Source organism: Manis pentadactyla, chromosome 12, assembly GCF_030020395.1.
Source record: "Manis pentadactyla isolate mManPen7 chromosome 12, mManPen7.hap1, whole genome shotgun sequence".
In the NCBI taxonomy this organism is placed as follows: Eukaryota; Metazoa; Chordata; class Mammalia; order Pholidota; family Manidae; genus Manis; species Manis pentadactyla.
In genome coordinates, this window is record NC_080030.1 from 74026702 (window position 1) to 74044990 (window position 18289).

General features: G+C 42.6%; 1 protein-coding gene across 2 annotated transcripts in view; it reads right to left on the reverse strand.

The window, feature by feature from the left end:
• Positions 1 to 6063: 6063 nt before the first annotated feature.
• DSE (dermatan sulfate epimerase) overlaps positions 6064 to 18289 on the reverse strand; it is a 95106-nt gene continuing 82880 nt past the window's right edge. Inside the window, exons 1-2 of one of the 2 annotated variants that reach the window (XM_036893542.2) lie at positions 7449 to 8184; positions 6064 to 6771 (exon numbers count right to left, since the gene is read on the reverse strand). In XM_036893542.2, the coding sequence (XP_036749437.2) occupies positions 6349 to 6771; positions 7449 to 7976 (951 nt within the window). In that variant the 5' untranslated portion in view covers positions 7977 to 8184 and the 3' untranslated portion in view covers positions 6064 to 6348. Of the gene's footprint in view, positions 6772 to 7448; positions 8185 to 18289 lie in introns of those variants that run through there. The other variant, XM_057489321.1, reaches the window with a different exon arrangement.

Here is an 18289-nt window from a genome sequence, read left to right on the forward strand (position 1 = left end):
AAGATTAGAGCAGAAATAAATAAAATCGAGAAGAATAAAACAATAGAAAGAACTAATGAAAGCAAGAGCTGATAAACAAAATAGATAAACAACTAGCCAGACTTATCAAGAAAAAAGGAGGGTCTACACATCTAAACAGAATCAGAAATGAGAAAAGAAAAATTTACTATGGACACCACAGAAATACAAAGAATTATGAGAGAATACTATGAAAAATTATGCTAACAAACTGGACAACCTAGAAGAAATGGACAATTTTATAGAAAAAGACAATCTTTCAAGACTGACCCAGAAAGAAACAGAAAATCTGAACAGTCAATTACCAGCAATGAAATTGAACTGATAATCAAGAAACTACCCAAGAACAAAATCGCCAGACCAGATGGATTCACTGCTGAATTTTATCAGACATTTAGAGAAGACATAATACCCATCCTCCATAAAGTTTTCCAAAAAGTAGAAGAAAGAGGAATACTTCCAAACTCATTCTATGAGGCCAGCCAGCATTACTCTAATAACAAAACCATGCAAAGACACCACAAAAAGAGAAAATTACAGACCAATATCCCTGATGAACATAGATGCAAAAATACTCAACAAATATTAGCAAACTAAATTCAAAAATACATCAAAAAGATCACACACCATGACTAAATAGGATTTATTCCAGGGATGCAAGGATGGTATAATATTAGAAATCATATGATCATCTCCATAGATACTGAAAAAGCATGTGACAGTATTCAACACCCATTCATGATAAAAACTCTCAACAAAATGGGTATAGAGCACAAGTACCTCAACATAATAAAGGTCATATATGACAAATCCACAGCGAACATCATACATAACAGTGAAAAGCTAAAAGCTTTTCCCCTAAGATTGGGAACAAGACAGGGATGCCCACTCTCCCCATGGTTATTCAACATATTACTGGAGGTCCTAGCCATGGCAGTCAGGCAACACAAAGAAATAAAAGGCATCCAGATTGGTAAGCAAGAAGTCAAACTGTCCCTGTTTGCAGATGACATGATTTGTACATAAAAAACCCTAAATAATCCATTCCAAAATTACTAGAACTAATATCTGAATTCAGCAAAGTTGCAGGATACAAAATTAATACACAGAAATGTTGCATTCCTACACACTAACGATGAACTAGCAGAAAGAGAAATCAGATAAACAATTCCATTCTCAATTACATCAAAAAGAATAAAATACCTAGGAATAAACATAACCAAGGAAGTGAAAGACCGATACCCTGAAAACTACAAGACACTCTTGAGAGAAACTAAAGAGGACACTAATGAATGGAAATGCATCCCGTGCTCTTGGGTAGGAAGAATTAATATTGTCAAAATAGCTATCCTGCTTAAAGCAATCTACAGATTCAATGCAATCCCTATCAAAGTACCAACAGCATTCTTCAACAAACTGGAATAAATAGTTCTAAAATTCATATGGAGCCAAAAAAGACCCCAAGTAGCCAAAAGAGTCCTGAGAAGGAAAAATAAAGCAGGGGGGATCTCACTTCCCAACTTCAAGCTCTACTACAAAGCCACAGTAATCAAGACAGTTTGGAACTGGCACAAGAACAGAACCATACACCAGTGGAGCAGAATAGAGAGTCCAGATATTAACCCAAACATATATGGTCAATTAATGTATGATAAAGGAGCCATGGATATGCAATGGGGAAATGAGAGTCTCTTCAACAACTGCTGTTGGCAAAATTGGACAGCTACATGTAAGAGAATGAAACTGGATTACTGTCTAACTCCATACACACAAGTAAACTTGAAATGGATCAAAGACCTGAATGTAAGTTATGAAACCATAAAACTCTTAGAAGAAAACATAGGTAAAAATCTCCTGAATATAAACATGAGCAAATTCTTCCTGAACACATCTCCCCAGGCAAGGGAAACAAAAGCAACTATGAACAAGTGGGACTATATCAAACTCTAAAGCTTCTGTACAGCAAAGGACACCATCAGTAGAACAGAAAGGCATCCTATAGTATGGGAGAATATATTCATAAATGACATATACAATAAGCGGTTAACATCCAAAATATATAATAATTTCACACTTCTCAACAATCGAAAAGCAAATAAGCCAATTAAAAAATGGGCAGAGGATCTGAACAGACACTTCTCCAAAGAAGAAATCCAGATGGCCAAGAGGCACATGAAAAGATGCTTCACACCACTACTCATCAGAGAAATGCAAATTAAAACCACAATGAGATATCACCTCACATCAGTTAGGATGGCCAATGTCCAAAAGACAAACAACAACAAATGTTGGCGAGTATGTGGAGAAAGGGGAACCCTCCTACACTGCTGGTGGGAATGTAAATTAGTTCAACCATTGTGGAAAGCACTATGGAGGATCTTCAAAAAACTAAAAATAGAAATACCATTTGACCCAGGAATTCCACTCCTATGGATTTACCCTAAGAATGCAGGAGCCTAGATTCGAAGACATATGCACCCCTATGTTTATCTTGGCACTATTTACAATAGCCAAGAAATGGAAGCAACCTAAGTGTCCATCAGTAGATGAATGGATAAAGAAGATGTACATATACACAATGAATATTATTCAGCCATAAGAAGAAAATAAATCCTTCTGCAACAACATGGATGGAGCTAGAGGGTGTTACACTTAGTGAAACAAGCCAGGTGGAGGAAGACAAGTACAAATGATTTCTCTCATCTGTGGAGTATAAGAACAAAGCAAAAACTGAAGGAACAAAACAGCAGCAGACTCACAGAACCCAAGATGGACTAACAGTTACCAAAGGGAAAGGGACTGGGGAGGGTTGGGGGGAAGGGAGGGCTAAGGGACATTATGATTAGCACACGTACTGTAGTGGGAGAATGGGGAAGGCAGTATAGCACAGAGAAGACAAGTAGTAACTCTATAGCATCTTACTATGCTGGTGGACAGTGAGTGTAATGGGGCATGTTGCTGGACTTGGTAATGGGGGGAATCTAGTAACCACAATGTTGCTCATGTGATTGTATATTAATGATACCATAATAAAAAATAAATAAATAAAAAGGAAAAAGAATGTAATACAAGCATTCAGTCCTAACATTGCAATTCATAAGAGATATTTCATAAGGGGGTGATGAAGAAGGAGAGATAAAATAAAATCAACTGAAGGCTCTGCTTTCAGGACAGGCCCCGTGTTTGACATGGGGCAGGTACTCAGTGGGAATTTGCTGATGGCAAACTAGACAGTGGCGGCTACTGCTGGGGCTGACTCAGGGAGCATTGCTCCATCTTTTGTCTTAGGAAGAATTATTTACAATAGGCCACCTGGTAAATAAGATGGAAGATGTTGTGCAACTTAGGGATTACAAGATGTTTTCCAGCCAAAGACATTTTTGTACTTGGCTAATTCTATTTTCACATGTTTCCTTCAGGACTTGCTCCTTTAATCAGTTCATAGAGCATTGATGTTTTTCTTCATGACTTTGGATGGACCCTAGAAACAAAGTGTACTCTCATGCTCTGTAAGTTGTATCATCTTGCCAGTACTCAATATTGAGGAATCATCTCTTGGAACAATTTGATTTTCAGCAAATATTAATAGTAGTTACTGTGTCTGAATGTCTTCTAAGGTTGGAGGTTTTAGGGCAGCATAAAGCCAAGTGATTATGAAGAATTACTTGGTAGACCAGCAAATAAATATACATCAAGTGTAGAAATGCTTCTTGAGCCATTGATGTAGCTTGTTGGAAGCCAGGCTCAGAGGAACAGTGTGTCCTACCCTGCTGTGTCCCCACCATGAAATAACTGCTGTTTCCCGACCTCACTGTTTATTCAATGTGGTCTTAGCTATTAATAACTGCCAATTTTCTGAATGAGATGATATCGGGGATCACTAAGGACATCTGTATCTTTTCTGCTCACATGCGCTAAAAAGGAAAAGGTCTGCCTAGTGATAATATTAGCCAAGTGGTCATTTTGAACCACATGATCTGGAAAGAATCAGTTCTCCAGCTTCAGTTCTGCCTTTGTTGACCATGTGACCTTAGACTAGTAAGTAACCTCTCTAACCCTCGATTCCTCACTTATAAGCATGAGTGATGTGTTGCATGGGTATCCCACAAAATTATGAAAATGAAAGGAAGTGAAAGATTCAAAACTGCTTTGATGACTGTAAAGCCCTATACCAGTGTAAGGGTTCTTTTTCATCTTTTCTAATTACAGCTAATATTTATTATTCATTTGTAAAAGAAAAAAATCCAAAGATCAAAAGTGCATGAGGTTTAAAAACCCTGTCCCCAGTACAGTCTCCAGAATAGACCAAATTTGACAATTTGGTGCTATCTTTATATACTTTATGAAGGTGTATGTGTATGTGTTTATGTGTTTTCAACAAAAAAGGGATATCTTACTAATGAGGAGACTACAATACAATACTTTTTTATGGAGTAAATTATTGCGTGTGTATATATACATATATATATATACACATATTATATATATACATATTATATATATACACACACACACACATATACAGATCAATGATGTTTTGTGTGAAAAGTTGCAGAACCACATATATAGATTAAAATATTTGTGTGGACACAGTATATGGCTCCCTCTGGGAAGGAAATATTGCAAAGAAATGAGGTAATTTTACATTTTACTTCACACAGTTTCTACCATTATCATTTTTTATCTCAAAACTATATACATGAAAAGTAATTACTAAAGACTGTGTAAGAGAAAGTGGAGCGTAAGTCAATAAAATAGAGACAATAAGATACTAATGAAGGTGTAAGTATAATGATAGACTAGAAAAACATATTGAAAGGGACAAATATATAAAAGAAATTGGAAAATGAAATAAAGGATGCAAAAATGAAAGTAAGCATATGATTTTCAAAAATTTTGGGGGGGATAGAAAATACCTGAGCATGCAGTTTCTGTTGCCAACTTCTTTGTTACCTCAACAACAGGATATTCAGCCTACTGACTAATTCTCTTTAATTGCCTCTTGCCACAACGGGCAAAGTGAAGCTAGCACAGCAGTCTGCCAAAAGAGGAAGAAGGACTAAATATGATTGGTGCTCAATTTGTTTTACAGTTAAAAGTTTTCATATCTCATTTTAAAACAGCCATAAATTTGGGGGGTAGGCAAGAATGATAATCTAACATCCCCTGCAAAGTCCTGCTGTTACCAAGCAACAAAATAGGCATCATCGTCAAAAAATTCTTGCTTCCTTTCTGTCCACAGATTTTATGATGTCCATGGTCAAACCTACCTTGAATCTACTACTTCTATTTTTATCAGCACCAACCGGGTTCAAATGCACTCCCACCTATATCCACCACAGCGACCTCCTGATTAGTCTCTCCATTTCTACCTTGGCTCTCACTTTTTCCCCTGCCATTCCTTTTTACACTGAATAGGATCAATTTAAGGATTGATTTTTCCTAAAATGATTATGGGATGAAAAGCATGACTTCAAAGGGCTGCAAGATCTGTCCCTTGCTTATTTTGTCCAGTTGCCTTTAGGCTTCCTACTGTGGTAAGAACTTTCTCACCCGTCTTTGTACATACTGTTCTGCAAACTGAAATGCTCTTCTACTCTACAGACTTCAGTTTCTTACAGACTTTCCCACCTCCCTCTTCCCCTAATCTAAATCAGGTCACAATCTGTATTTCTGTATTTGTTTGTATGGTATAGGTTTCATCTGACTTCCCCACTCTGTTGAAGCTCTGTAATAACTACATGAGAGTTCGTAATACTACCCTCTCTACCTTTGTAAATATTTAAAATTTATTATAACTGCTATCAAATTTTCCCTCTGACACTATAAACTAAAAATAAGTTATGCATACAACTATCCTAGTTTTTCAACTTTTTTATTTTAAAAAATTTATTTTCTTTTGTGATTTTTTTTGTATTTTTGCTTGAAAGCCATAAAATGCCAGTATTTTAAAGTTCCAAGCAAGGTGTCATCTGTAAGAAAGTGAATTTGAAATTGACATCATATAACCTAATAGAAAGGTCTGAAGTTCAGTTGTCCCTTCACTCTTTCTGCTACTAAAGTCTTTTATTTGAAAGCAGCATTTCTATTTAGTTGAAAAGGATCCTAGACTATGAATATAAAACTTCTGATCTAGTTACAGTTTGTCACCTTGAATGAATCATTTAACCATGTGTCCTTTTTTAGGAATGCAACAGAGAGGTAAATTTAAAATTCTGTTTCCACAATTTGAAAGACCAAAAAAAAGGGGAGGGGAGGGGCAGTGATAAACAATACCAATGTTTATTTTTTGAAAGTGCAGCAGAACTTTTTTCCTATTCATAAATAAGGTCATAACTCAGCACTGGTGTTTATACCAGGTGAATCTACAAAGCCAAGGACAGGAACCACTACGTCTCCTTCAGAAGACCTGATACTTTGACTCTTTTCTTTTCTGTTAACATATTTGTGCAACAGACTGTAGTACTGGTCCTTTGGATTGAAAGTATATAGTGATGAAATTTGCTGCCAGTCTTTAATACTTGGTGTGTTGTACTCCTTTGGATGTGAGCGCTCAAAGAAACACTTAATGTTCTCTTTTGCCAATTGCGTTGCATGCTCTGTGGCTTGACTTTTAAGGATCTGCTGCTCCTGTTCCAAATAGATTTTCCAAAATTTCAGCTGCATGAAACTAACTGGAGATAGGCACCGGGTAACAGATGTAAAAATCAGAAGCAAGATGGTAACAGCTGCGATCAGGATCCAGCCCAGCACCTTAGGAAAAAATAACAAAATAGCAATTTAGTCACATTTTTTATCAGAAATTTTTAAATCCTTAGAGTTTCAACTACTCAAAGTTTTGTTGATGATCAAGCAAGTTTTAGGTCCTAATCCCTTAAAAGAAAGAAGTAGTAGTAATCTCCCAAACCCCTTAGTACAACTGCTTGTTTGACCCGGCATTTTCCAATTTCTGTCAAGGACCCAGGGAGCAGCCTATGTGTCGCCTAGAACGCAAAAAGTGGAATTTCGGCTAATCTATGAAAAAAGCATTTTAAAGAACCCCCGAACCTTATAAGCCGAGAAGCAGTGTGCCATAGTAGCTTTAGAGCCAGGCGCACCCCTAACAAGTCTTCTGCCTTCTTCTGGCTGGCTGATCAACCTGACCTAGACTCAGTGTATTTGCTATAAAGCCCTAATAAATGCAGGAGTCAAAGGACCTAGCGTAGTACCTGGCACGGAGTAGGTGCCTGATACCACATCCTCCTTTGCTTTCATTTTATGTAAACATTCGCCTGCCGGCTAATTAGAAGCCAAGAGCCACTCCAAGTTTGTCTTTGGGTGTCGCAGGTCTGTTAAAAGGGCACCGATTTCTGCTTCACCTTGTGAGCCCCACAGTAGCCCGCCTTTCTGGGATAGGATCCTCCCCACCGCTTCCAGCGCCAGCACCTGACCTGAGACTGGGCCTTGAGCTCTTTCAGGAGGTCCTGCACGTTGGACTCCTTGGCCTGGTGGCAGGGCACCAGTGGCAGCTGGACCTCGCAATCGGGGTCGCGGCCAGCGCACAGACACCTCGCCAGGAAGGCGCTCCCGCTGGCGGCGCACTCGTAGAAGGAGCCCCCGAGCAGCGCCACCGCCACCCAGGTGAGGGGCGCGACCGCGGCGGTCGCGCTGAGCTGCGCGCACACTAGAGCCCCGCGCAACGCCGAGCCGCAGCCCGTGCGCGCGCCGCGCGCGCAGCAGCCGGTCAGTAGGCGCCACGTGCGCGCGCTCAGCACGTATCCCAGGAGGAAGAGCGCCAGCGCCGGCACCAGCAGGAAGACCAGGCCGTAGGCCGCGTTCCAGGTGCCGCTGCAGGGGCACTGGAACACCGTGGTGGAGAACAGGCGCTCCCCGCCCGCGGTCAGCAGGGTCACCAGGCCGTAGCCCAGCGCGCTGTGGTACTTGAGGTGCAGGTCCAGCACGGCCCGAAATTTATCCATGGCCTTCTACCCAGGGCGCCGTGGGCGCTCGTACCCCAGGGCCCGGGAGCTTCTGCCTCTTAACTGCCCAGCTACTCAGGTCTTTTGGGTGGACCGAGGGCTGGGGCTTTCCACTCTAAAAGCAACCTCAGAAAAAGGAAGAGGACTTAGCCGGTTTCATGATCTTTCGCTTTCATATTTCAGCCAAACCAACCCTAACAAAGAATCCCAAGCACTGACACCCTTGTCCTCCCCAGTAGGCAGCTCTTTCCGGAGGCATTGTTGACCTCTCTCCTCCAGTTTCGGAACTCGGCACAGGATAGACTCTGTTCCTTCGTTACACTCAACCGACAGCAAACAAGAGACTTCCTTCATGACTTGGGAAAAACACCAGATTTGCCTTTATTGACACCAGCCCCCTAGTTCCTAAACCAACTCCCAGTAAGACCAAATAATGACAAAAAACCTGGTCATTTCTAGAAGACATTATTCAAAGACAGATTTCTGTTTTCTGTTTCATAAGCTTGGTACAGTAAAGCCCAGCCCAAGTTACAGTGCCACCATGGTGTTCTGTCCCCTTCATGCCCCTTCATGTCCCCTTTGTGGACAGAACTACCAGCCTAATTCACACTGACTATTCTCTATACCGGATCTCCCACAGGACATTAGACTGAATATACTGTGTTGACTACTGCCTCTTTTTTTTTTTTCCCAGGTATGTCCTAACACTCAGTATCCAGAGTAGTGTCACATTTTTACTCAGTGACCACCAAGTTGATTAGGAGGGGTGGTGGGGGTGGGACATGATTGCTCCAAAAACACTAGTTGAACCAAATATTTAATATTTCAAACTGCAGCGAACCACAGCTGACCCCCTGACCAATGGGTTTGAAGTACATAGTTCCGCTTATGTGCAGGGATTTTTACAATAAATATATTGGAAAATTTGAGGGAGATTTGTGACAATTTGAAAAAAACATTTTCCTTTCTCTAGATTTATTGTGAGAACACAGTACTTAATACACATGCAAAATGTGTGTTTATGTTATCAGTAAGGCTTCAAGTCAGCAGAAGGCTGCTCGTGTTTAAGTTTTTGGGGAATCAAAAAGTTATACACAGATTTTTGACTGTGGGGGTTGGTGCCCCTAACTCCAGTGTTACTCAAGTGTTAAGTGTAACGTGGTTTCCTCCACTTTGTTTTCTCAAAGCAGCGTTGCTCTGACACAAACTTGAACCACTTCTGTGAAACTGAGCCTTCTCTGAACTGAGGTGAGTATACTTGAAAGAAGGTGGGCTTTGGAGTCAGGTGCTTTGTGTCTGAATTCAATAAATTAGTCCCTCTAAGACTCAGCATCTTCATTTGTAAAAGCAAGATAATAGTGCTCACTTCTCAAGATTGTTGGGACAGGTGAACTGAGCAACCTGTGTAAAAGCACCTTTACGTTGTGCATATGCCTATTAAATTGATGCTCAATGTGAGGGTTTACATCTTATTTGCATCTTTGATAATAGACAGCAAGTTACTGTGCATACGTAATTAAAGAATCAAAGTGCTCAATCTTAGACCAAGGGTTCTATTCCATGATTCAACAATCCTCTATGACCTTAAGAGAATTGGTGTGTCCTTAGCTGTCCACCTCACTTCAAGGAGGATGTCTGGAATGGAGTATGGATGGGTAGGTCACAGCAAACTGGTCACTGTTGGCACCCATCCACTATGTTTATTTATTTTCCTGTGAATAATAAATAGCTTATGGAATTGAGTGAGTTGTTAAAAGGGGGCAAGAAACCTATTATGCTTTTCTTAGCCCAACTTTCTTTCTTAGCTACCTCCCACCACCAGTGCCTGGCACAAAACCACCATTCCATAGCATTTTTATGAAAAGTCGGTGTGTGTGTGTGTGTGTGTGTGTGTGTGTGTGTGTGTGTGTGTGTGTAAAAAAGCCATCCCCAAATCAGGGTACTTGTCATGTAGATCAGTTGAGGCCCTCATCTTTGAGATCAGACCGAGTACTGCCCGGCTCCCCGTAAACTTGCAGCAAAGGTGCACATTCGAGGCAAATCCCTTCTGCTATGGCTGTCATCTCTGTAATCCTACGTTTCCGAAAAAAGATCTTCCTTTCCTTCCAGGTAACTCTCCTCTTATTTCTGGACTGTTCTTCATCCCCCCTCCACTCCTCTAAGATGTTGCCTCCCCTCTACACTTTTCATATACCATCCTGAACAAATCCCCTATATCCACAACATTTGTGCAGATCACTTTATCCAAATCTCCCTTAACTGTAATCTAACTAAAATGTACTCTTCTGTCCTCTCGAGTGAAGTTTATTTATTCTCCCACAAAACAAGAGGGAAGGCTCCCATTCTCCCATTACTGCCTTGTCAAAACCATGGCTTTTCCACCATCCTCTAATGGTTTATTCTACTCCAAGGCTTAAGTTCTTCAGCACACCTCCTGCCATCTGTTTTCATTCCCTTCATTTATTAAGACTTTTGCAACTGGCAACAGGCTTCCTCTTCTCTCTTGCCCCTGTTATTTAGTCTATGATTTGATTTATAGATAGTTTTAGTTACAGAAACTTTTGTCAGTCCTTTATCCCAGCTAGAGTAATTCATTTGTTAACAATTTTTTTAATCAGCTCATTTGTTCATTCAGTCATTCACCAACATGTTTAGTAAGTACCAGAATATGCTAGATACCTATAAAAGTACCTGGTATTATCGGATACAAGAAGAAACAAGACAAGGAGATAGCCTGCTTTCATTGAGCTTATATTCTAGTGGGAATATAGTAAACCAGAGTAAGTCCTCAAGGCTATGCACATAATTAAAATGGAATCATGTGGTAGAGCGAGTCCTGAGAAAGTGTCTATGAGGAGAGGACATATAAGCAGAAATCTGAATGATCAAGGCTCTGGGTGCAAAGGAGCCTGATATTCTATGGTGGAAAGAAAGCCAGAGGAAAGGGAACATGGAGGGTGAGAAGGAGGGTAGGGCATCATGAGGGCAGAGCTGCAGGTGGAAGGTCATGTTTAAGGACTTTACAGACCAGATGCAGTTTACAATCCTGCCCCTGAAACTTGTCACAGGCTCCACTGCATCCTGACCTATTATCCTGTTAGCTTGTGTCTCCAAACACCACCTCTTGGGGTTGCCACTGTTCTTCCCAGTTACGGATCTCCCAGATACTGATAATCATTCTACTTATTACAGGTCTCCATAGCTTTGAGAGCGCAGGTTCTACCTGCCAGCCTGAATTTTCTCCCAGTACCTGCAATTAAGTCTAGTACCTTGACATCTACCCCCACCACCTGAGTGGGTGGTTCTAGTCTGTGTCTATTGAAAATTCCCTGGCCCTTTATATTCAGCTCTGTTCTGAGAAGACATGGCTCAGAAGTGGAAATAGAGTAACATACTAATGGTGTGGAGAGGATTTAAGGATTTCTCCAAGAGTAGACTAAAAAGTATGTGAAAGACCTTTACACTTTTGAAAACCTATAGTTTAACACCAGTTTACTTTAGCTTTTAAAGAATGAGAGAGATTCTCATGTTAAGTACACTGGAAAAGCAATGGTTGTGGGTTTTGTTTTGTTTTAACTGCTGCACTTTGTTATTTAGCACTGTCCTTATCAGTGTCAGGAATGGGTTTCAGAAAGCACAAAACATTTCTTGGAAAAGAAAGCAAGAGAAACTCTTGACAGGAAATACGCATTCAAACTGAATCTGAAAGTTCCTTACAGTTGTCTTCCAGTGAGCTAGTTCTCAAACATTATTCTCTGTGGTCTTCATGAGAACTCAGACTAATATTATGACCCACTTGGAATATGACTGCCAGATTCTAGGAGAGTATTAGTCCTGGTCCCAAAACCCACTCACAAGAATAAAATCAAATAAAGATACATCTTTTAAGCATACTCAATGCGCAAGACAATTTTAGGTGCCAAAGTTAGCAAGTAAATTGAGAAAGTCTGACACACTCTTAATCTTCAAGAGTATCTTTCTCCATGTTATAATATGTGAATATATTATCTATGTACTTGAAAACCTGAACCCATTACTATCTCCAGATTTTTTAACGTTTATAAAGGTTCTTCAGACCCTTTCCCTGACACAGGAGGGTCATTTGTTAAGTAACAATCTCAAGTCATTTCAAATAACCTTTTTACAAATTATTTCCCCTCTCTCGTAGCATGAATTTTTTAAACCTATACAAAATTTTAAGTATTCACAGATTCACACACTGAAAAAAACATTTTTTCTTACAAAAGATGATTATTTTAACTCAGAAAACCTAGCATCATCATCATCATTGTCATTGTCATCATCTGACACCAGAAGGCTGTTAGACATCCTAGTTTTCCTTCCATGGTTCTTAAAACCTATGTCTATTAGGAATTTTGGTAAACTAAATTATATTTTCCTATCAATTCAAAAAAATTTTAGTAGTGATTTTAATGTGTGATAAAGCTTCATCATCCATGGCCACTTATTCTTTGCTTCAACACAAGCCCCCAAGAAGGACATATTCCCATTAAGTATGTGGCCAAGGAAGATAGCAAAGCAGACCCCTGCAGAGGGTGAGGTCACAAGAATCAAGGGTTTTCCACTTTATAAGAAGGCTCCAGAGAGCCTTCCATCAAGTGAGGACACAGCAAGGAGGCACCAGATATGACCTAGGAAGAGGGCACTGGAAGTGGTCATATGGTTCCTTGATCTCAGACTTCCAGCCTCAGAACTCTTTCAAAACATGGTTTTCAGATCTACTATATTCTGTTGCTCATTATCTCTCTCTCATGTTACAGGTACCCTGAGTAAACATGAGATTGTTTTCCTATGAAAAAGCCACACCATTATTTTGATCTTGGTCCTGGCTCTTTATCCAATAGAATATCTTAATTTTTTTTTGCTGTGAAGTTCCTTAATTTATTGAGAGGTATTACCAATAAGTGTGAAGAACATATTTTTAATTTGACTTTTTCACCGGTTTATTTTAATGGACTTTGTCTTAAAGGCTTCCTCAATTTCTCAATGTTTGGACTCTAAAACCTGTAAGGTGTTCTAATTTTGAAATGTTCAGTTCTCTCAAGTATCTGTATTCTCTTTCATTTCTGCTTAAAAAACAATGAATTCTTTTCTGAGCTGCTAAATCCTTGCCAAAACATAGCCAGTAGTAACCAACACACACCAGAAACATTATTTTCTAATCTGTTCGCCTAAAACTATGTTTTCTGTAGCTATGGTAATCTTTTTTCCAAGTTAATGTAGGAGTCAGTTTTATCAGCAACCACACAAAAATTCCCATCTCTGCAGAATCCATTTAGCAATTTCCATGCTGTCCACCATTGCATTGCTAAGCTAATGACACGTTTTAGGAAAGGAATCACATCTTTGAGGAATCTAAAAAGAAAATACAGAAAAATAGTTATTTCCTTTTGGTTGCTGTCTATAGCTAAAGTAAAAAAGAAAAGTCCTTCCTGAAAGGAAGGAGCAACACACAGCAGCAATTCACCGGAGAATTCTGCTTTATTAGGGAAAGGTGCTGGGTTATATAGGAAGGGGCATGAGGTGATTGAGGTGTCACTTCTACGGGGCTGGTGGCTATTGGCTAGGTGTTGGGATTGGGAGGGGGGTGAAGGGTGATTGGGCTTCAGGTGGCGCCAGCAGGAACTGAGGACCTGGAAGAGAAGCAGGAAGTTCGCCATCTTATGGGTGGGGGCCCTTCATTCCCCCCTTTCTCCTCTATGGGGTTGTGGACGTTGCTTTCTCTCTGAATGCTTCCTGCTGAACAGGGGTGGAGAAGGGAGTGAGGGCTTGAGGACTGGGAGGAAAGGGTTAATAGGACTCCCCACAGTAAGGACGAGTAGATGTGGACTTCTTCAGGTTGGAAATCAGTGAAGGTTCCCTGTAACCATAGGTTGAGGACTTGTTGATTCCAATGGTGCCAGGAGGATACAGGTGTCAGAAGCCAGGCGTCTGCAGCCATTGTTTCCAGGAACAGTTTCCAGCGGAGAGAGGGGTCCATCTCAGCGTGTGGTGAGGAGGTTACGTGAGTGTGAGGGATCTTCTGTGGCTAAAAGCTGGTAGTTCCTGGGTAAAAGCTGGTTGAAAGTTTGATTAGAGATTTTACTGACTTGGGATTTGATAAACTTTATTATACAAGGCAAGAAGAGACAGGCGAGGAGAATGATTATTATGGGGCCTGCAATGGGCCAGAGCCAGGTAAGGAAGGGGTTTGTTAGTATTGAAGAGAATGGGTTGGAATTGGAAGCAGAGTGGAGGCTGGAGGCAAGATCGGTGAGTTTGGTAATGTCAGTTTCTACAATGCCGGATTCGTTGATGTAATAGCAGCACTCTTCCCGAAGGAAGACGCAGTTGCCACCCTTTTCAGCTGTAAGCAGATCTAAGGCCCGCCAGTTTTGAAGGGTGACCTTAGCTAGCGAAGTGACCTGTCTTTGGAGAGAGGCCAGGGAATTGGCAGTGGATGTCAGGGCTCCCTCAAGTTTGGCGTTGAGATCTCTAATTGCCCATAGAGAGTGACCCAAGGCTCCCCCTGAAAATCCTGCCCCAATGGCTGAGGTGGTCAAAGAGATACCGACCATGATGGGAAGGAAAGCAGCCCTTTTTGTGCGCGAGGGCAAGGGAGGTTGGAGCTCAAGAAATTCTGCCATGCTGTAAAGTGTAAGCTGTGGGATTAGGGTGACGAGAATGCAGGGTGTGCTGGAGTTGGGAGGCAGTGAGTTGAAAAGACTGCCATTACACCAAAAGAAGTGTTCAGGTTGCGTAAAAGTCTTAAGAGCCGGAGGTAGGGGTGTAGATAGAGAGACAGTGAAGTGCGCTGGAGGGGGAAGGGGTCGGGCCTACACAGTGGTGGATGGTGAGATTGTTTGCGTATTCTGGTTCCCATAGGGGTATGTCTGCCAGGGGACGGAAGGGTGGTCCTTCTGCGTGAAAGGAGTAATTGGAAATGTTAAGGGGCACGGCGGCCAGCAGCGGGCGCTGTAGTGATGCACACAGGAAACAATTGGCGGTGTTGAGGGTGTGGTTGAGAAAGATGGTGGTGTCCTGAATAAGCTGTAACCAAGAGTAGGAGAAATTGGAAGAGGGGCGGGGATAAGAAGATGAAGAGGCGCCGTCAAGAGTTTGGATAATGACTTTTTCAGAATATCTGATATCTGATGCAACTTGAGAGATCTGGGAATGAGAGGGAACATACTCTCGAGAGATATGAAGGGTACTGTGGGGGGTCAAGGACCCCCCCCGTAGTAAACTGAGGCTGTGACTCCGGCGGCCCATCGAGAGTCCCAGGGATCTGGGATTGATAAGGAGAATGAGCTGTTGGGATATTTTATGAAATGGTTGGAGGAGTAATACTGTGGGTACCGGGAGTTACCCATGTAGTGAATGGCACAAGACCAGTAGGGACATCCCCCATAGGTGTCTGGCCATTGCCTGCAATAGGCTTGTTTTTGGTCATAGAGGAAGCAGAGGTAGGGAGAATAAAGGTAGCTGCTAGTGAACACTTCGGTGGAGGGAGGAAAGTGGAGGTATAAAGTCTCAGAGCAGCCTTTCATAGGGCAGTCTGATGTGGCAATGAGGACAGTAATTTTTGTTTGATGCTGTGTGAAAGTCTGTCTGACTCTGAATCGCCATACAAAGGAGGCTTGGGTGGCAGGGAAGATAATAGGAATGAGGAAAAAAAGCGAGAGAGCAGTAAAGGAGGAAAAAGTCATGATTCGGGTATGGATGGCAAAGGGGGTGAATGGGAGATGCGGAGTTTCAAGGGATCAGAGGGATGAGGCGTGGTCGAGTAGACAGCATCTTGGGCTGTATCCAAAGGACTCTGGGTTGTGACCGATGGGTCTTGGGTGTCCAGAGAAGGTGGGTCCTGGGTGTTTGGTTTCAACCTGGAGATATGAATCCAAGGGGTGACAGAGTTATTAGGCAGTGAGAGCTTGGCGGCTGAGGGGGTGCAGAGAATAACTGGGTGTGGACCTTCCCATTTTGGGGTGAGAGAGGGCCGATCCTCTGGCGGCTTATAAAACACTAGTTGGCCAGGCTGTAAGACAGGAGGGTTTTGGGAGGTGGATGGATCAGGAAGGAGCTAATCCTGATATTTCCACAATTCAGTGCGGAGGAGAGAGAGTAGCGGAAGGGCCATATTGGGAGGAATTGGTCTTTTGTGGGAAGGGAGCCCTGGGGGTAGAATTGGGTGGCCGTACATGATCTCAAAGGGTGACAAGAAGGAAGGTTTCTTTGGGAGGGCCCGAATGCGGAGTAGAGCTAAGGGAAGTATGCGAACCCAGTCAAGGTGTAGTTCTAGAGATAGTTTGGTCAGGATGTCTTTTAGAGTCCTATTGGCTCTTTCTACTTTTCCCAAAGCCTGTGGTCGATAAGGACAGTGTAGATGCCAGGGGAGTGAGAGCGACTTGGAGAGGTTCTGAATGATTTGGGCAGTGAACTCAGGGCCATTATCTGATTGGAGGGAAGTGGGCATCCCGAACCTAGGAAAGATCTGGGTGAGGAAGATAGAGGCAACTGCAGACATTCGTTTGTTAGTGGTGGGGAAAGCTTCGACTCATCCTGAAAATGTATCTACTAACACGAGTAGGTATCTGGTGTGCCATACAGGGGGCATGTCAGTGAAGTCTATTTGCCAATCTGCGGCAGGGACATTACCCCTTGCTTGACGAGCCGGGAAGGGTCAGGTCTTGAGGGGGGTATTAGGATTAGTGCGTTGGCAGATGGTGCACTTGCGGGTGATTTGGTTAAGTAGGGTTTTGTCTTCAGGAGAGAGAGAAAAAAAGGATTGTAAAAAATGGATCAAGGTTTGGGGGCTAGGATGGAACAGATCATGTAAGAGGCAGAAGAGAGACTCTCTGTCCTGGGAACAGAGGGTGTCTTGTGATAAGGCTAAAACCGCAAGGGCAGACGGATTGTTGTCTGGTGCTTCCTCTGATAGGGCAATCGACCAGGCTACTCTGTCAGCTTTATTGTTACCTCTTGTAACGGGGGAGTCATCCTTTTGATGTGATTTGCAGTGGACTATGCCCAGTCGGTGTGGGAGTTGTGAAGCCTCTAGAAGTTTAGTAATTAAGGCTGAATTAGTGATGGAATTTCCTTTTGTGGTGAGGAGGCCTCGTTCTTTCCATACTGCCGCATGAGACAAGAGAATGTGGGATACGTATTTGGAGTCAGTGCAAGCTCTGGTGGCTGCAATGAGTTCGGCTTGTTGATTGGTTGTACCGGGGGGTAGGGCTCATGCCTCGATGACGTCTTCGAGGGAGACTACTGCGTATCCTGTGTAATGGGTGTCCTCATGTTTAAAGGAGGACCCATCAGTAAACCAGATGAGGTCAGAGTGTGAGAGGGCTCCTTCGGAGATCGTGGAGTGGCACGGAAGGAAGATGTGAAGGGCTTCCAGGCAATCATGCGAGGGAGTATGAGGAGAGTAGGGTAGAAGAAGAAGAGTGGCCGGATTCAGGGGCTGGCAGGGGAGGAAAGAAATGTCTGGATTTTGGAGGAAAGAGGACAGTAAGGTCAGGAGTCTGGAGGGAGGGAGAGTCTGTAAACTTTTGTAGGTTAAGAGATCCTTTAGGTGATGTGGGGACAGAATGGTAAGGGGCGCCCCGAATGTCAGTTTATGAGCTTCCTTCTGCAAGAGCTGTCCAGCGGCTAATGCCCGTAGGCAGGGGGCCCATCCCGGAACTGTGGGGTCTAATTGCTTGGAAAGATAAGCTACTGGGGCAAAGGATGGGCCATAATGTTGGCCTAGGACTCCTAGAGCTTGACTGGACCTCTCATGAATGTATAATGAGAAGGGCTTCGACAAATCAGGAAGATGGAGAGCTGGGGCTTCCACAAGGGCTTGACGGAGCTTAATGAAGGAGTGTTGGGGTGAGGAGGATAATGGTTCTCCAGGGGGGCCCTTGCTGAGGTCGTATAGGGGTCTTGCCAACAGGGAGAAGTTAGGGATCCACGCTCTAAAATACCCAGCCAGGCCTAGAAAGGAAAGGATTTCTGTCTTGGTTTTGGGAATGGGCAGGTCAGAGAGGAGCCGTTTTCTGTCTAAGGTAATGGACTTTCTTTGTTGAGATAGAAGGAATCCGAGGTTAAGTGACAGAAGGGGAAGAGATTTGAGCCTTGATGGGGGATACCTGGTACCCTCTGGAAGCTAGAAGGTTAAGTAGGGAGGCAGTGTCAAGTTGAGACTTTTCCCACGAGGGACTGCAGAGTAGAAGATCGTCCATGTATTGTAATAAGGTGGACTCGGAGTGATCATGATGAAACTGTTTGAGGTCCTGAGCTAGGACCTGTCCAAAAATATGGGGACTATC